Genomic DNA, 20,804 nt, shown 5'->3' with positions numbered 1-20,804 from the left:
GAGAGGATCTGGCTTTTGCTGGCGCCCACTCGGCAATTTTAGAGGGCAGGCTCAGCTAGCCTGGGGCAGGTTAATGACAGTATTGACTATCGGGGACAGTGGTTATTTCCCTTCGTGAGGTCACAAAGAGAAAGATCTCAGATTCAACCATTTGAGTACTCATTCACTAAAAAGTAGAGCAAATGAGAGAGGTGACAATTTTTTTCATTTTTGGGCCTCACAGGCTATGAGGACACATATGACTGTTAGAAAACCTTTAGAAAGGGAATTTTGCATAATATGGGACCTTTAATGATACTTGTTTCCACCTTTTTAAAATTTTCAGGTTGAGTGTCAGTAAACACTTTGCATTGAATAATATAGAAGTATTAAATGAAGGAACATGTTTTCAGCTACATGAAGAGATCTAGAAAATTTGACTTGTTTGTCTGTTTTTTCTTCTTCTTTTTGTAGAGAGAAATAGTTCTACCAAGTTTTTATTTAAAATTACTAGGCTAGATTTCAAGAGCTGGTAGAATATGTTTTGTACAACAGGAATTAATACTTCTTTTGCTTTTCTTAGATGTAAGATTAATCAGTTTCTTAATTTGATCTCTACAGGTAAGTAAGTAAACCAATTTTTAATAATGCCAACAACAGTAAATCACTGATCCTGTCAACAACTTGTGATCATAAAACCCTCATGTGGCTTTCAGAGTCCATTATATAATTTAAAATCTTTAGGCCACTTGTAGCCAACCTCCACTGTATTTTGAAGACTTACCATATTATCCCAGTAGAGCACATTGCCATCAGAGTGTATGAATGCTTGAGTTTTCAAAAGTACAGTAGCCTTCAGCTACTCTGTCAAATCTCAGCTCCCAAAAACACCACCTAGTCCCAAATCTGGCAGCAGCTTCACTTTTTCTATGATTTAGCTTAAACGTTGCTTTTTGATGAAGGTTATACTTAAAGCTGTGTGAGATGACATTGCCAGAGGTTTCTTGGTAATAAGGAGTTTTCACTGTTGCTTAAATCCTGTTAAAGGAGGACGAGCTGGACTCATCTTGGTAATATTCTAAGGCTTGACCTTACTATGGAACGTTTCACAGATGGATTTTGTTGTGAGAAATCTAACTGAAGTGAAGAGTTTTGTCAATCATAATTCTTTTTCTGCGGCCTATTAATGGATGTGGAGAGAGTATAATTTGATTCTTTTGATGTCTCTGAAGCGTTAACACATTTAATAACAGAATTTTAAACCTCGGGGCACCACCCTCTTTAGAGGGAAAATTATATAGCTTATATTGTTGAATAAATCAGTCTCACACGATACTTAAAGAGTTCTAGTTTGAATTGAGCTTAGGACCACACAAAGAAACCACAGACAATGACCCTTTAAAATAATATGATATATTTATTTAACTATTCTACAAACCACATTAGATAAACAAAAAGAACATGTAAAGCATAAACAGAAATTATGTTAATATGATGTTTAACCAAAGTTTATAATTCAAAGTGTAAAAATGTAGAAAAATTAAGCATTACACTTTTTCTTTTTAAATAATTAGTTAAACTGTTGGGTTAATTCAGTTATGTTTAATTTACGCAGCTTCAGGACTGATGTCACAGGACGGCAAATAGAAAATCTAGCGAGAAATATTCACAAGTTATAAAAAAAAAAAAAAAAAAAATCACTGCTAGGGTCAGAAAATTAAACAAACTCTTGTGAGTTATGCGGATAACAAAAATAGTTAACCATTAAAACTTTGTATTGACTGGTTACTGTAGATTCCAATAATGTAAAGTGCCTGTTGGTTAACTTGTTGCTAAATCAATCAACATGAAAGACAAAAGATAAAGTTTGTGAAGCAACCCGCCCTCTCTGGGTTCTCCTTGTGTTTGAACTCGCCGGACGAGCCTGCAGGGAGGCGTGGCTTACTGTCTTCAGTCAATGGGAGCAGACTAACTTATCTATCTATCTATCTATCTATCTATCTATCTATCTATCTATCTATCTATCTATCTATCTATCTATCTATCTATCTATCTATCTATCTATCTATCTATCTATCTATCTATCTATCTATCTAGATATATATGTATATATGTATATATATATATATATATATATATATATATAAGCCAGTCCCGGCGCCAGGACACGGTATCAGGTCGGGCAGTTAATAGCTATGGAAGGGCCCCATTTATCAAGTGAAGTCTTAAATTATAAGAGGCCAAATTCTAAATGCATAATTCAATATATGACCCATATCATAGCAGATTAGTTTTAGAATAACATTATCGTATTTTCCTCCACTAGTTTAAAAGTTTTTTAGCCTATGATTGGAACCAGCTGATCAAATGTGACCATCAGAGAATTAAACATAATTCAAGAATAGCAGTTAGTCTAGTGATCTCAACCAATAATCAGACTTTTAATTAAATGACAGACTGTCTGAGGCCAAGGTCAGTTCATCAAAGAACCTAAACAGTGAAATTATGACATATTAAAGAGCTACTAAAGCTCAGCCAAACTGATCCTGTTTAGTTGTGTACAACAAACTTCAACTTTTTAAAACATGAAGGAAACATCTGCAGAAGACAAAGACCTAACATACTAAAACATGTGAGTACTAATATAATTGTGACTTTCTACACTTAGTAAGGACGAGTCGGACTGAGTTTAATCCAGCTGCAGACGATGCCAGAGGCAGACGAAGAGGAAGGATGCTTACCATTAGTTGTGGAAGCTGTTGCTATCACACTGGATGTGGTTGATTCTTGCAACATGATACCTGACACATGTTAATTTCTTCATGTTGCTACTAAACCATTTTATTATGTCTGTTTTCAAAAGGTATCAGTTGATTAGCTTTAATGAATTAGTAGTTTGTGAATGACCTCACTGGAAGATTTGTGACCACGGAGCGTTCCCCAGAGCCATTTCTCCTGATGTTCCTCAAACCTCCTATATTCAAACCGATAATTTAGTGGCAGACAAAGTGTTCGCTTTTAGGAAAAGTGAATCCTCTAGTCATCAGTTTAAAATGCAACTGTGACATTTGTTGATCAATAAAATTCCAAAGCATGGCTTTTCTCTTCTTTTCTGAGCTCTTTGTCCCACCCAATTTGCTACATCTCTGTCCTTAATGTAGGCATTTAATGTCCGTGTGTAAATTTGTGTTTGTGCAGACTTGTTTTAACAGAGTTTGGGTGTTTCTTACATCTGAGAGGACAAGAATAACAGTTACATGGTAACATCTCAGTAGGCTTTTTATTTTTCCTTCTCAATTATATTGAGACCCTGACAGCAAATTAATGCTGGTCCTTTTTCTTTCAGATAAACACCACAAGTAATTACAAAGCCTACCACGTAACCATGTATTGCTGTGATGAGGCATTCTGTGTAAATACAGCACTGAGGATCATGTAGATGCTAAATTAAGTCTGCAAAATGTGAAAGTTAGTAACTATTCAGTATTTTTTTCAGTTCAGTATTTCTAACACATTTCCTACAAATGCAGGGGCAGAACCTCAATATTTTTTTTCAGCTAGCAAATATTAATGTAGAACTTTTAACATTTATATGCTTGTAGAGAAACCTAAAAAAACCAAAGAAACTAAGTTTTGTCCACTTTGACCCTATATTTTAATTGGCTAAGGGAAATGAAAGCAGGAATCTGTCTGTCAATGTGTGAACACTAATTAAGTAGAACCTCGGAGCATTGTAATCTCTGGATTTTGGGGTATCATAATGTATTAACTTTAATTAAGCTCGTGAGCTATGCTAGCTAATTAGATGAGTGTGCTTATTTGTGATCTGGATAATGTGAATACATTTTACACGAGCTGAAATCAGTGGGTCTTGCTAATTACAGAGTATGCAATAGCTCTAATTGGTGTTTGCATGTCTGCCTGTGGATCCTACACTATAACTGCTGCTATCTGTACACCCGGCTTAGGCTAATGTGATGAAATCCTCATGGAGAGATGATGTGCTCTGCTGAAGGCTGACAGTCCCAAGGAGAAGGGCTCACCATGTCAGAGGCTTGTTGAACCACGTACATGTTCAGGACCAGTGCTTCTATCTGTCAGCAACAAGACAGTTCAAACCCACTGTGTTTTCATTATCTACCTGTTTTTTTTTCTCCCCCCCCCCCCCTCTCTCTTTTCTGCTCTGCAGCTGCTGCTGTTTATTGCTGTATAGTTTTCATGTCTGATAACACACATTTGATCTTTGTCTGCTGTTTTCTGGAGCATGGATGTCTTCCACTATGGTTTGTCATGGCCAGTGGTTTGAAGGAAACGAGGCGCTGTACTTTTAACTCAGCTCAGATTCTGTATTTATTCTATATAAAGAATATATATATATGGGGGAGAGGGGGGGGGGGGGGGCACCAAGTTGAGTCATAAAGAGTTACTATACTTCTTTTTCAAAACTGTCTTATCATGCTTTGTTGACAACAAGGTCAACTTGACTTACAAAGATAAGTGAAACCATATTCTCTGCAAATGTTATTAAAGTGTGTCAGATTTAAAGGGGAAAATATTTACTGGGGGGAAAAATGGTGTGCTTGTGGTCCCATTTTTAACACACTCCTTGAGTCATGTTGTCTTCTGTGTTCCTGTGAGGTTCTAAATTCTGTTTATTCAGCTTGAGGCGTTTTTTGACAGCTGCGCTGAAACAAGCTCTGCAAAGTTAGAAAAACGCCTGTGAAGTCTAAAAAAGCCTTTCACAACCACCAGACATGTCTTACAACACACAACACCAGGAAACAGCAGTCTGACTGCAATCAAATATTACATTGAATAGATGAATAAGGAAAAGAATCTGTTACTATCTGTACACTGACTGTAAAGGCAGCAAATGCTTAAAGGTTATACTGAGTGCTTTTGGAAGTCTTTATCTATTTATAAGTTATTACACAGAGCAGGCTGAAATTTATAAGGGCATATGGGAGGCGGAAGAAAATTTCCAGCCACCGTCACTTACAGTGAATGAAACCTCTGGTTTTCTTGTCCTCCACAGAGTGCATCTGAAACACACTATTAACTTTCCCATTGCTGATGTCACTTTTTATTGCCTCATGGTTTCAGTTCTCTCCAAGTTGGCAAGCTCTGCTGCGCTGCTTTCCAAGGCCAGATAGATGCCTGTGTCAAAGCAGAAATACAGCAATGACAGAGGTATTATTCTGAGGATTTAATTTGCCAGAGTGGGTTGGTAAAGTGCACCCTTATGATGATTGATGCAAAAAAAAAAGCTGCTGTGCTGAACTCTCATCTCACTTTCTTTTTTTCTTTTTGTCTTGTCAAGTCTTTGATTTCTGCTGCATTTGGGAGTTCAAGAATGTAAAACCATGATGCAGATTTAAACACCTCTATATATTTATGTTACATTTTTTTAGCACTATTAAATGTTTATTATAATCATTATCATAAAAAAGTTGGAAATTTAAAGTGGTATTATCTGTAAAGCTGTTGTTGTGACATTTTTTAATTACTTTTTTAAAATCTACATCTCAGTAGTTTATTCCTGTGCCTGTGTGTAGCAACTGTGACAAATTCTACAGCAGAGCGTGTCAGAAAAAAGGTCAATGAAGTATCTAAATGCAGGAATGTGGGAAGTGGTTACTGTAGTATGAAGAACACATGTTCTTTTTGAGTATAGACTCTTGTAACTTAGCCTTCTGCTGCTGATGGGGTAAGTGAAAATGAGTAATAAGATGGACCAGTTCACAAGATGTCATTCATCAATTAAAACTAAATGCACAGGCAGATTGGATTCTGTCATATAATCTGGTTAAGGGTGACGCATTATAACTATTATTAATGGGATATTATTAATGACAAGGATTGCACAGTGAGAGTTTAAACCAGCCATCAAGAGACTGCATTGCTTTGCATATGGCAGAGGGTTAAAATTTGTGCCGCTTTTGTACAGCGTACAATAGCAAGTGGCATTTGAACATGAGCTTTCCCCATTGTGCACACCTAATTAACATTGCACAATCTACCTGCAAACAAAGCAACTTTTGTAATTAGAGTTATGATTGCAGTAGGATAATGACAGTGATTCTAGAGCTGATAATGACTGTTGTGCTCGTGGCAGTTGCTGCTTTGTATGTGTGGCAGACTTGTGACATATGGGACACAAAAGGACACACCAGCCAGACGGTCAGCCTTTGTTCCCACTCAGGCAGACCCAATCACTGCAGACAAATTGTGCTGTAAGCCTTCCAAATGATGCCGACCCAGGGATAATGGCTTAGACACATGAGAATACGCCTATAATGTAAAAAATCTTGGCTTTGTAGAAGCTCATGGACATGAACGTAAGTTGCTTAGTGCACTCTGACCCCAATTCTCTACTAAACTAAATTCAACTTTACTTGTACATCCCTTTTGAACATATGTGCAATACACATTACTTTACCTAAAGAAATGCAAGGAATACAAGAGAAAAAAAAATAACATGTAAATTAAGGATTAAAATCAACAAAAGGGACATTAAAGGAGGGGCACAAAAAATGAGTAAATTAAATATTGACCTTTTAAATAGATTTTAAGATCTGGCTTAAAAACAGGGCGGGCGTTTTGTGTGCAGGCTGGGAGCCGGTTCCACTGGAGAGGAGCGTGACAGCAAAAAACTGCCTCCTTTTGAGTTGTAGAAATTCTGAGAACCACAACCAAGCTAGCATTGTGGGACCAATCAGTTCTTGTGGGTCGATATGGAGCAATACAAAGAATGTGACATTACACTATTTTGGGATTTGTACATTTACAAAAACGTAAATTAATGAATTAATAAATTAATTACTTTCTAAGTTTAATAGGCAGACAGTGTAGCAAAGTTAAAACGGGAGAAATGCAATCTTTCTTGGCAGCGAGTGCCCATGCTGCACCTGTTTGGATAAATTGAAGGAGTTTCAGAAAGTTGTTTGAATATTGAGTTAAAGCTGCATCGTGGACCAGTTTATTATTCCGTTTGGAGAGAAGGCCTCTGATTTCAGTAATATTTTGCAGAAAAAATAAAGCTGCTTGAAAAACCTGTTTCATGTGTGGAATTGAAAGACTGGCTCAAGTAGTCACCGTAGCACTTAAAGCCAAAGTAGTGTTAAAGAAGTTTCAATGTGATTGGATAGAGAACCTCTTTGGACCCAAAACAATTTATCTGAATGTCAAAGTAGAAAATAACAGGCCTTTCTATCCTAAAAATCAGACACAAGACTGAATCCTTAGTAACCACTTTCTCAGGTTTCAGAGATAAATAGAGTTGAGTGTCAAAAGTATAAAAATGGAAATGAATGTCATATTTCCTTATGATATTGCTTGAAAGGAAGAATGTATAAAGAAACCAAATAGGGTCCAGCCCAGGACCCAGAAGAATGTCCGAACTATCTATTGTATTTTTAGAGGATACATTATGCTAGAATAATAAAATTGTATTCTCAAAATGGAAACCTAATGACTGGTTTTAGTTATAATTTAATTATTCTTTTTTCATATTTAATTATTAATTCATTTATATGTACAAACTGGCATCTGCCAGACGAACATGACTTAAACCCATCTAACATGGTTTCTTAGGGCACATTCACACCAGTATAGTCCGGAGACCTCTGTTTGATTGTAGTAGACGTTTCCTTTGGTTTGATTCACTGTCACATTGCATTTTACTCAAACAGACCACCTGAAGAAAGGCAGGCAGTTATAAGAAATGCTCACTAAAAGGAACATTCCCCGAAATGACCACTAACCAAGATTATATTGGAAAGAAAAAAAAAAAAAACACGAGAAAGGGAAAACCTGGTTCATTGATTGGCAAGGACCAAAAATCCTTCCCTTTTAGCCAGCTCGTTCATGGCAAGTAAACAATGTAGCAAGACCATGTTCATGCAGACTTAGGATTTCTGTTTTTGCTTTGACAAGCCAAAGTAACTTATAAAGCACTTTACATCAGCAGCTACTGAGCAAAGTGCTTTGGTGTTCAAATCTAATGCGGTTTGCACAAGAAGCTCTTTGGGGTTCACTGGATGGTCTGTTTTTGTATGTAAATTAACATCTACCATCGCCTGGGAAAGGCTGCATTTAACTACACTTTCCTCATCTGCTCCCTGGTTTTCTGTCCTCAGGACCAATTGGTGCTGCTTCATTCCAAGGATAAAGGGCGCAGCATTCTCTGATTCAGCAGCTGCCCGTTTTGTTAGACAGGTCGGCCATAGGTAGACTCTGCTTGTTGTGATTTGAAACGTGTTAGGTTGTAGTTGACCTCTTGCTTTTGCTGAGGTCTAGTCTTTTGCCTCTAAGGCTGTTTGTATTTGTCTTAACCATGTAAACATTTTGTTTTTTAGAAACCACCCCACTTTCTACTCTTAGTTAATGCTGCTTCTTCTTGTAGGTTTGTTTTGTAATTAGTGCACTCAGTCAGTTTTTTTGTGCGTGTTGATCATTACTCAGTTATGTAGTTTGTGTGTTTCCAGATAGTCCCTTCTATTTTCTTTTATTTTTATTTGAGTAGCACCGCCCGCCCATCCCTCCTGTTAGTTCTGTTTGTATGAAGTTCACCTATTACTCAGCTTATTACTCCACCTTACATCTGGACGTTTTTATTTTATGTTACTTCCTCCTTTCTTAGCCAAGCTGGGTCATAACACACATTAATTAACATATAAAAAATATAAAATGTAACTGTGTGAACAGAGTTAGCATTAGTTTGTATTTAATAAAATCTTATGATTGAAAGCTTTAATTGACAGCTGAAAACAAGTGACTTATTTAAAGGAGAGCACTTTGCTCAGCTTCTAAAAATATGTGTAGAATTATTGCTAAATAGGTTCGTGTTTGTAATACAGCCTGAAAAAATGAAAGAACCATCCATCTGTTTCCTGAGAAAATGAAATTGTCCTTTAAAGAGATGATGGAGCATTTATTCAAATAAATTAAGAGTTGTCAGAAATGGCATCTCGATAGGAGGCACTTAGGCCTGTAGCGTCCGGGGCTGTGCAGTCAGTGGGGACAGCTCCATCGTGCAGCCTATGAACTAATCCATCACCGCCACAGCAAAGAAGCTGTGGGCCATGAGCTTGGCTTCTCCCTACACAAAATAATCAGCTTTTAATTTATCACAGATCAGATTCATGGGAAGACTGATCACTTTGAGGAGACCAGACCCATCTCCCTAGTCACAATGAAGTACTCGGTGCATTAAAATATATATTTTTATTGTTTTTTAACTTTCATCTTTATCTCTTGCAAGTATTGGATAATAAATCCTTTACTCATTTTAAAATAATTCTGTTTTTTCATCAAATCGATTACAGAACATAAAGTAGCAGTTTAGGGTAAAACACACTCTCCATCATTAAAGCGAGTCCATTTACCAGTTCTTAGAAATGCACAGAAAGTAGGACGGTGACGCATTTTATTTCCCTGTGGAGTATGAAGCATATTGCTATTATGTAAGTCAACTGTAGGGTGTCTAATAGCGTCTTTTTTTTTTTTTTTTTGTGTACCTCAGTGTTGCCAGTCTAAAATGTAGTCCCCGTAGGGGTGTGGGGGATTGATAGCAGGGCACAGGAGATGTGATTTACTCAAACAGGGAAGGGCAGGTCAACCTCATGTCATCCAACCTCCCCACATATCACCGTAGATATACCAGGCAGGTTAATCCTTTTATTGTAATGAAGTGAAGGTACATAATGTGAATGTTAGATGTTTAATCTTGGTGGCATTTTTATGAGGAAGAAGTGGCCATGGTGTCATAGAGAAGAGACTGCACGAGAGGCACAAAGGCTATCTATCAGAACATGACGCTGACAAAGCACAACACAGCAAATCACACTTAATGAGATTTGAAGGTGTGTTTGTACACCACGGCAACTACCCTTAATTCTGTTGATGTCAGTGCACATTTTAATATGTGTGTCTGTGAAGCTCATGGGAGCTGTTGTGCTAGTTTGTAATTTGACTTGGTTTGGTAGATTAGTTATGTAAGTATTAAACGTAAACATTTATGTCAAACTAGCTCACTGTAAACTGGAGCCCTTGATTCATCAGATTCAGTGTGCTATTCCTGTGGTTTTGTTTAGTGTGTGAGCTATTGTCTGTGTGCTTTACAAGGCTCTTACAGGGATATATAAAGAGAGATAATAAAGCTGAACTTTGTGGTCTAAGACTCATGGATACTGAAGCTGAATTTCACTCTTGTGGGTTTGCAGAGGTTGAGCCATAACATTTTTACAGGGACTGCTAGTCTGAGACCATTACTCTTATTCTAGTGTAACAGATACTATGTGTAATTATTTTTCCTGACTGACACAGCTGTCAGGTATCTAGTTAATTTGGTCTCTCTTGTATACATACACATCATGCCTCCAACTTTCTGAAATACTGTTAGTTAAAGAAATGGAGCAAATTAGTTATAGTTATAGATTTAAAATATAGGGAAATGACTGAAGATATTTTGATTGCTAAAATCTTATCTGTTGATTTCAGCTCATTTTACTTATTGGTCCATGCATTTTGTTTGTATTATAGCCTACTTTTTGTCTAATTTCTGACTAAATTCTATCAAGATATCAATTAAATTTTGTTTTATTTTTCTGCATTTTATCTCTCATTTAGCTTGTAAATAAATATATTTCTAATTTTATTTATGTTTATGGTTTGAGAATACCATTTCAGTGTTTTCATTCCAAATCAACATGATTCATAACATATAAATATCTTTGTGTTTATTCAGTTCCTTGTAGTCTATTAGAGTTTTGGAGGTGGGTTGAAGCTTGGGTGGGGTTATAAAGGATTGTTTTTACCCTTCTTTTTATTGGCTATTATGCCGGTTTCTTTTACAGCCTACCAAGAAATCTATGTGAAATTATATTGCTGCAGTGAAATTATTGTTCATATTTGAGAAGAAAATATAATCATTCACTCTGTTATGTACAGGGTGAGAAGTTATTAATTTTTCTTGGTGGCCTTTGCAACGTACTTCTTCCAGAGCAGAACCCAGCACAGTTTGTTCAGTGACTTTGAATCACAGATCACTGCTAAAAGAATTGAACTTTTCACTGACTAAAAAGCAGTTCTGGTGCTTTTTCATGTAAACTAATTATGATTTAGCTAAACATGAGTTTAAATATGACAGAGTTCATTAACTAATCACACAGATTTACCTAGATGTTTACTCACCAGTGCTTGATAGTTGCTGTCATGACACCAAATCTATTATGGGGAAATGGCTCAGTGGTTAGAGTGGTTGTCTTGTAGCCTGAGGGTTGCCGGCTTGATCCTCGGCCTGTTGAGCTCATGTCAAGGTGTCCCTGAGCAAGACACCGAACCCCAAATTGCTCCTGATGGGTCGTCGTTGAGTGCCTTGCATGGCAGCTTCCACCATCAGTGTGTGAATGTGTGTGTGTATGTGATGTATATTGTAAAGCGCTTTGGGGAAAAGCATTATATAAATACAAACCATTTACCATTTTACCAAAACAAACCTGCTTGTAAAAATCAGGATTTATCTCTGCTGCAGCCCAAAATCAAAATGCCTCATCAATGCATACATTTGGATAGATTTAAATAACTTTGAACACTGCCAATCTCAAACTAAATTAGGCTACTGTTAGGCTGTTTGGACTCATCATATTTCACCACTGTTTCAGCACAACTGTGAATATAAAACATGTAAGACACATTTTCAGATTTTTTTTTTTTTAAGAAAAATGTTTATAGGAGTTAAATAATCACATTTTTAAAAACTCATGAACACAAAATACATATCAAATTTAAATAAGCTTGAGTTTGTTCTCACTATAGTTTTATATGTAACTGAGTTTCACTATGTGTGTTTCTTGTTTATGCTACTTTACTACTAGTTTCTCACAGCAAAGTTGTGCATTGTGCTTCAGAAGCACACAAGCAAAAGGACAAAAAGGAAAGAAATAAAGCCGAGATGATATTACACTCAAATGTCTTCAATTAGCTTTCTGTCAAGTTACCTATAAACCATGATATTGTTTGGACATATTGAAACATTTATTCCATTTAATTTGTCAGGAAGTTGAAATCATGGGCAAAATTAGAAAAAAAATCTGTAGACAATTATATAAAAGCCTCAGTTGTCAGATCAATGATAAATTTAGAGTGCTTCACTCACGAGGTTGTGTCAACTATGAGAAACCACAGCTTTTGAATGACATTGCCTTGGTTTACAATGTGTTCGAAAATCAATTTGTGGGCAGTGACTGTTGTGCTGATGGTTCCTGTCTTTTGTGGGAGTTGGTCACTGAGCCAGCAGCAATGCTTCTTGTCACTGCCTGATTAATTGGCTTGAATCCATTCGACAATCATTGAGTCAGATAAAGAGAGACAATAAGGGCCTTTCATTGCTTTCGAACTGAACTGGTAGTGAATGCAGAGGAAGCCACTGCAACAATCCTGTAAAACATACCTGTTTCCTTTGATGTAAGCGGTTTGAATAAGGAAGACAGAAAAAAAACAGTCATTGATTGCACTGTGATGCATCTTCACATGTTTTTATGTTGTCCAGGAGGGATTGCTCAGATAAATCTTCCTTTATCTCTAATCTGCCCATTCATTAATCAAATGGCACACTGTGATGCACTAAACTACAAGTTCAGCTCCGCATTTGCGTCAGGGTTAAAAAAGGCCGTCTCACTGCAATGTAGCCCACATTCCTAAGCCAAAGACTTCTGGCGCCTGCTTGTCTCACCCAGTTCCTGACTGGTAATTGGGTATTTATCAGACTGCCTGTAAAAGAACGATGCAGTGTTTATCTTACACAATTATCAAGAAAAATAAGGTAACCTAGTCCACCAGTTCTCCAGGATTCTGGGTTGGGTTAATGCACTAGAACATTTTAGCGTTACAACAGGGACTTCTTTATCAGACATTTAGCTGGGGATATGCTTGTCATCATTGCATGCAAATGGGGCAATTGTGCAAATATAACACATAATTCTTTAGCTCTTCTGTGACACTAGAGGAATGAGGGGATGATAACACACATGCAGCACTGAGCTCCCCACAGTTGAGATCTGATATAGCCTATTCAGTAGCTCCTCTAATTCTGAAACCAGGAAGTACACATAAAAAGGCTGCAAAGTGTTCATTGAGTCTCTGTAGATAAGACTAGGGAAAAAGCAAATTGTTATGCTTTTGCCTCCTTTCTCCTGCATTCCTATTAAAGAAAGGAGTTGGGAGAGACCAGAAAAGAGGATGGCACAAAAAGATGGAGTCTTGAGTAATGAGTGGCAAATAGTTGGCCTGTTTGAGGTTGCATGAATGAAAATCATCTAAAAGTTTGGGAAACCATTAATATTACAGAAAGGAGAATGTAGAGAAATGTGCAAAACCTTCCTGAGCAATAGTAGCATTTCTAAATTAGCTTTTCTTTTCTACTTTATTGCATATATTCACCTTTTTTTCCATGGACAGGCAATATAAAATGCTTTTTATCTCTAAAGATGCATGGTTTTTAAAGACTCACACTCCTGTGCTGCCTTGGAATTTATGATAAAGCAAGTCTATCATATTTTCATTGAAGCATATCCAATTCAACGAGTGTGCCATGCCTGGTAAAAGGGCTGCAGAGGGAAAATCACAGCGGCACATGGAGGGTGTTGGGGGGGGGGTCTGGAGAGAAAGTGAGATATGGTGAAAGACTAGGAGCCGGTGCTGCCTGGACTGCTGGATGTAATCAAACAAGAGTGAACAGGTTGTTCCACAGATGGCTGATCCGGAGAATCCTCCGATTTATTTCTGTGGTGCAGACGGTCCCTGTCATTATGTGCAGGTGATGTCAGCATGGTGGCATTGTCTCACACACACCACTAAACTCTGACATGTCTCTGCTGCCTGAAATCAATTTGACAGAGGCTTCTGTTGTGTGTCTATGTTAATGTTATGACCCCAGCTCACCAGGGTAAAAGAAAACCAAATGCAAATAAAGGACTTTCATTTTACTTTGGAAAAAATTTTTTAATTCAACTAAATTACAAATATAATATTAAACAAAAATGACCAAAAACAATTGATAAATGGGCACTAATAAATAAACAATAGATAGAACCAAAGGAGGCCCAAACTAATCTAGCAACTTTGACTGTTGAACAAAAAGGATAAGCTAAGGGCTAAAAATATTAGATATTTTGAGATAACTAAACTATTCTAATCCAATAAAAATTAAAATCACAGCTGTACTATCAGCCCTAAACATAAATGTAACAAAACAAATGTGTTTGCATGTGTATTAGTGGACTGTGTGTGATGCATTAGGTTAAACTAAACGCTGACCCAGTCACCAGTTTCAAAATCTAACCAAAGTAAATGCACTGAGTGAATACATAAAACCACAAAAGAAACTAGCTTTTAGCAAGCACACGCAGATGAGCACGTTCTCATGCAGTAGATTTTTTTTTTTGTTTGTTTTGTTTGTTTGTTTGTTTTTAAATATATGATTAGGTTCAACCTAAACAACATACAAGCAAATACATTAAAGACAGTGTCAAGCCACACGTATGATATCACAGCAACCTTAGCTAACAACCCAGCTGCTGCTAAATGGCAGTGGATGCAGACAAATGCTGTGGTATTAGAGCTGTGGAACCAGTCCAATCAGTCCCACTAGTAGACAGGACGAAGGGACAGCAGGGGCAGGAACAGGCACTAATCATAGAGCAGGATCAACACATGTTAATTTGCTTACAGAAAAAGAAAACATGGTTGCATCCAGGAAAGCAAAAGAGCCAGCTCAGACCAGAACAATTAGAATGAGCTAAATGAGTAAATCAACTGTTCAGAAACAACTTTAACTGAGTTTGTGAATCATTTGGTTGGGAAAGCTTCTTTGAATGTAGTGATCCTTTATAAATAAGACAAGTTTATACATTGTAGTCATGCTGTTTACTCTGGTGTTACTTTGTGATCCATCTTTTTTACATATTGAAACTCAGTACAAACAGAGCAATCCTAGCTACTCAACCAGTGATTGTTCTATTTCCATCTTTCACAGATTGATGTCAAGTGATGCCAGGACAGTGAAGAACGTGATGCGTGGCACTTGGTCAGGGGCCACGCCCCTCTTCGTCATGATTCTGCTCGGACTGGCTCGGGGCCAAGATGTTCCTTTAGTCCCAGGTAAGATTACATTTCTCTGCATTGACATGTCCGCCCATCAGTGAAGACTTCATGGTATGCTCCATCCACATTTGTCAGTGTCTGCCAATCTATGTCTGACTATTGTATGCTTGACACCATTCTTTTTCCTTTTGGCCAAAATTAAATTTATTTTTATTTTTGCCAAGCAAATAAAATGATTTAGTACAACAACTGAAGCTTAGTATTATAAAACCTAATTGCACATCTGTTTTGATCCCTTGGAAGATGCATCTTCCTGACTATCATGATGAAAAAAATGGAATGGAATACTGGATTACTAGATTTTTATGTATCTGTTTCTTAGTTCAAAATCATGCTGGCTTTGTTTGAACATTTCACACTTGTTAACAGCCTCAATGAGCTCTGTCCTCCTACCCTTAATTTTAGAATGACATGGACTGATGCTACAGAGTTAAAATCATACCTTTGCTGTACTTTTACTTATTCAAATATATACAATATTTCTTACCTAATGACCACTTTGTCTGAAGTGTCCAAATTACCTTTGGAAATAAACGACTTCATGTTAGATATTGTTAGTGAGAGCTGGTTTAGTGCTACATATGTTGGGGAGCTTTCTGACTGCACATCTTCTGAATATGATATGTGAAGAGTGAAGAGCGCGACTGAGTCTCAAATATATTATTGAAGCTTTTGGTTTCTGTCAGAAAAATGGAGACGTTCATCGAGGGATTTCAGATCCTTGCAATAAGAAAACTTTAAGAATTGACATTTTTCCAGACTTACTCCATGGCTCAACATTAGGGCTTTTTTTTTTATTAAAAGTCCTTTAAAAATAGAAATCTGTGCAAGGTTTCTACATCTTTGAAACTGTTTTGTTTCTGTTTAATTTGATATTTCGTCTCTGTCCTAATTAATTTAATCTTTTATGTCTCTGTAGAGGCATTTTAACGATTTTTATGTTTATTTGCTTTTACATTGCAGGCTTTGAAAGGTCTCTGTAACTGAAATAAGTGAAGCAATAGTAGATATGTGGTTATAGTTGCAACATTTGACAGTCACCATAGTTGCACCATGTTGCTATCTCTTGTTCCACCCAGCTTTCATCAGACTGGACGGCAGGTTGTTGCAGTCCTGCTTAGTGGAGCTGCTCTCTTGTTCTGGCTCCTCTGCTTCCTTTTATTACCTTTCACCTTTCATTCATTTTCTTTAACTATGCCACCCTCTTTCTCTACGTTTTCTTTTGGTCATGCTATCTGGGAAGCAATTTACTCGTCAATCAAGGGGGTATGTGGCTCCGTGTGCCTTGATTGTGTGTATTGCTGGCAAAAATACTTTCAATCACATCTTTAGGCCATGATCTCTGACAGGCAGCAGGTCGAGCTGCATCAGAACTGAATTCAGCTTCTAATCAACAATTCACCTAAAGGGATTTCAGATGGAAGTCATGGATTTCACTTTTTGCACATATCCCCATAGTAAAGAAAGACTTTAATAAATATCCATACACACTAAGGCTGTATTCCACCAGGATAATGAGTCTTTCTATCACTGTCTCTATATGAAAGACAAATGTCAAGGCTTCAAATTGATTTATCTTTTTTTTGTTATGTCTTTGCATACCTCATGAGTTTCTTTTTGTTAAAAATAAATGGTAGCAGTTTCAAAAAGCAATGCCTCCCCACTTCCTTTTGGAAGACTTTTTTTCATCTTTTGGGTTTTCTGGGGTACCTCAGTGAACCTTTCACAGATTTACTGGTAATATGCCAATTTCCTGTGTGCGCCACAGTCCAACTTGTCTGAAAAGGCTTATGCTCATACTGGAACTAATAATTTGTGCTGGTGCAAGAAGTAGTAGTATTTTGTAGCACTACTGATGCATGTGTGGTATGTTTCACTTAATCTTAGCGGGCATATCACACGCATCACACATCCATCTGTGTCTTGCCATCCATCCATTTCTTATACCATTTATTCCAATTCAGGGTCGAGGGGAAGCTGGAGTCTAACCCAGCAATTAGGAGGAGGGAGGCAGGGTACAGTCTGGATAGGTCGCCAGTCTATCGCAGCCATCTGTGTCTTTAAATGATGTAATTAGTTTGAGTATTCAGTGAATACCTACACTGCAGCAGGACTCAGAGCCTGCTACCCAATCACAGGGAGGCAGAATGTGTGGAGGGTTTTTTGAAGTGATTAGTAAAGATTCATACAATCTTTTTGTTATATGATCAACAAAGTTTAAATGCCTTCAGTATAGGCTTGTTGTCAATTTTACCACACAAAAGCTGCTATACATGAGTTTTGTTGCAGAATATGATACGGATCGTTTTTGCTTTGTACTGGATGCTGTCAAACCAAAATTTCTACCTTGCATTTTTTTCCTCTGAATTGGGGTTCAGTGTTAATAGAATAGAATCTTACATTTTGTCTTTGCATGTTGGAAGCATTCAATATTCATCGCTCTGTAAATCATGAAAGATAATTTGTTTTCCCTCATTCTAACAATGATTTGATCAATGAAGCTTAATATTACTTGTATTGTTAGGACAACCAAACTCCAAAACATGAGATATTTCTTCTTTCATACACAAAAAAAAAATCTGCTTTAAATTTTTAGTTTCTGAGTTGTTTAAAACATTTAGTCATCCATGTTTTTGTTTTGTTTTTTTTAACTAAAGTGAAGCTGTGAGTCACCCTCAGCCCTCTGTTGTACTGCGAGTCCCACTTCTTTCCTTTACATTAGTTATTCAGCTTGCACACCACCCTGAGGGTGATTAAATATGTGGTTAATACAGCACCATGAGAGTATTGAATTACACAGGAGCCACGCTGACCTTTTTAAATTACAGAACCAATTGTGCAAGACGGCAGAGGAAGTTTATAACAGGTACTGCCAAGATGGAGCCCGAAGGAGAATGGATCTGCTGCCGCTGTCCTGCTGACGCTTTCCTTATTAGTGTTCTGCACTATAAGCACTCTATTTGACACTCTGGCTTTCCTTTCATTCTCTTGCTGCGAGTTTCATTTGACTGCAGTTTTTTGTCTCTTTGCCTCCACATGTTGTGTACACACAGTCATTAAAGCATTATTATAACACGCACACATATGCATACACACCCACACAAACTAATATGACATGTCATTTTACCGTTGTGGAGACACGTATCACTCCTGTCACACAGTGCAGCTTCACTCCATAAATCTTGATCAGTGGCCATTTTCTCAGATGCATCCTAGTAACCATATTGGCTCCAATGAAATCTGAAGGTCGCCTCTGTTGTCTGGTTTAATTTGAAGCTAAAGCCAGAAAAATGAAGCAGTCTACTTTAGCATCAAGTGCATGAGTCCGTGGAATTGGTGCCATTTTTCAGGAATGACTGTAGTCATGTTCAGTCCCCATCGAAAGAATCCGAACCTGACTGGCAGCAATACAGCATTTGGCATAAGACAGGGAAAGCTTTTTACCAATGAAAGGTCCAAATAAAATACAGAGACATTAAAAACTCAGTTTGTTTCTCTGCTTGCCAACTTTCATGAGTGATTCCTAATTGCTTTTTACAGCACTTTGCAAAAAGCCCAGTAATTGTATTTAGGTGAAAAATCCTCATTTCACCACTTTTGCTTTTCTTTCTCTGGGGAGAAAGTGATGTTATTGAAGAACGGAGAGGATTGAAGGCTTGGCATTTTATGTAATGAAAATCTTGTGACAGAATGTTTATTTTATGTGTAATGATAAAATTCTGTGACACCATTCATTCCATTAAAACATATTGGAAAGCTTTGTCAAAGGAACTAACACTTTGAGCTCTGTTTTCAAAGCAAACCAATCTTAGGCTTGCCAGCTGAAATTGGGGTTTTGTGAATGTAGCACTTGTCAGACTATGTATAACTTTGATTTTTACTTTCTTCATCTGCATTGTTTATGTCTATGTTTTGAGAACATTTCATTTTTTAACTTGATTTAATTTTTTCCAACACTACGAAGACAACACGAGGTCAACATGATCCGACAGAAGCACATTCCAGGTGGTGGTAATTTTTGAGGTCATGACTAGGGTTCAATCCTCTGCTGCCCCTACACATTAACCCTCTGTGCGTTCTTGCAGAGGCGTGGCCATATTAAAGCCCATCCCAAACTACGTAGTGTGGATGGCGAGTGGAGCGTTCAACCCTTGAATAGTGAGTCTGCAACACTTTGATGTAAGCATCAATTACCAGCATTCTTTTTTTTTTTGAATGAAAATGTCAAATGGTGATGGGGTTGAAAAAACTGTGCATCCAGATTTGAATTTAAACCCCACACTGTTGAAAAAGTTCAGAAAACAGTAAACGTAAATTTTTTGTTTTATTTTTTTTAAGCAAATAAAAATACAAACTTACAAAGAGGATAATAATAATACAGATTAAAGTTAAATACAGTTTAAAAGTGCAAAATATAACATTAGAGATTCATAATTGCCATTACAGAAAGAACAGTGGCACTGTAGGGTGTAGTGGAACTTTAATTTCACTGAAGGAACCTCCCGAAGGGATTAATAAAGTTGTTTGAAGTCTGAGTGAATCAAAAACCAAACCGAAAGCAAAACAACACCTTATTGGTGCAAAAGATACACGTCATCAGTCATTTAAATCTAACATAAAAAGGAGCAGCAAAATAATAAAATTAAGTCATAATTTAGAATAACAGAAGATGGAAGTTTTAAAATTAAAAAAATAACTAAAGTATCTCAAGTATAATGTAGCTACTGTCATTGTAACGGTTGCCGAATTTATGATGTTTCAGGGAAAGTGGAAAAAACGAGGCAGCCAGTGCGGCATCGTAATTTATAATAGCAGTTTCACTAAAAAATAAATAAAAATGGGGCGTATATGTGTTGCCATGGTGACGAGTGCTTTCCTTTTATGGTGGAGGGAAGAAGCCATTCCATTCCTGCCTGTCTAATTTATGCCCTCCCCCTCCAATTAACATGCCCTCCACAGCTGCAAGTGTGACTTCATTGGGAGTGACACTCGATAGTGAAAAGGGGTAGTGTGTAAGGGGCGGATTGAGCTTAGGTGTGTAATGTCATAAACCCGTATAGCAAACAATCTATTTTAACTTACAAAAAGTCCCAATTTCCAAAAGCATCAGTATGTTGATTTCTTTTTAATATTGCATTGTCAATGCACTTCCTTATTCACAATGACACATCACATGATTGTATTTCATACAAGCAAAATGGTAATCATGTTCTGGTTCCAGGAGAACACAGTGGAAGAATCTTTCATGATTGACTCTGGCTGGTGATTTTGTTGAGATTCTCTACTGAAGTTGTATCCTGGCTGTGGCTCCTGCTTGCATCCTTCTCTTGGTGCCCTTTTTAGGGAGACTTTAGCTCCAGTCTTCCTTACACTGTAGTGTCATTAAAGTGCACGTAGCTGCCCTCTTCAGACCTGCAGGGCTTTTTGTTACTGCCGATGCTGTCAAGTTTTGGGGGATAATACACTGATAGCTATTGTTGCAGTGAGCAACATATTAGCATTTGCATGTAATGGAAAACTAAATGTTTCACACGTTTTTTACAACTTTATTTTCTGCTTGATGGTATTCTTAGTTGTAACTATTTTTACTGAGCATATTTAAAATCACTATATTGCAATGACCTTTTTATGTGCTGTGATGTGTGGTAATATGTAAATAAATC

At 37.2% G+C, this 20,804-nt stretch overlaps 1 protein-coding gene across 5 annotated transcripts in view; it reads left to right on the top strand.

Annotated features, from left to right (window-relative positions):
• Window positions 1-20,804, top strand: part of robo1 (roundabout, axon guidance receptor, homolog 1 (Drosophila)) — a 291,012-nt gene that overhangs the window by 66,791 nt on the left and 203,417 nt on the right. For all 5 annotated transcript variants that reach the window (XM_041994260.1, XM_041994263.1, XM_041994259.1 and 2 more), the window contains one exon: window positions 15,014-15,138. In XM_041994260.1, the coding sequence (XP_041850194.1) occupies window positions 15,018-15,138 (121 nt within the window). In that variant the 5' untranslated portion in view covers window positions 15,014-15,017. The remainder of the gene's footprint in view (window positions 1-15,013; window positions 15,139-20,804) is intronic.

This window comes from Melanotaenia boesemani, chromosome 9 (assembly GCF_017639745.1).
Source record: "Melanotaenia boesemani isolate fMelBoe1 chromosome 9, fMelBoe1.pri, whole genome shotgun sequence".
Taxonomy (NCBI): domain Eukaryota; kingdom Metazoa; phylum Chordata; class Actinopteri; order Atheriniformes; family Melanotaeniidae; genus Melanotaenia; species Melanotaenia boesemani.
Note: the sequence above shows the minus strand (reverse complement) of the source record. Positions and strands in the feature narration are given on the sequence as shown.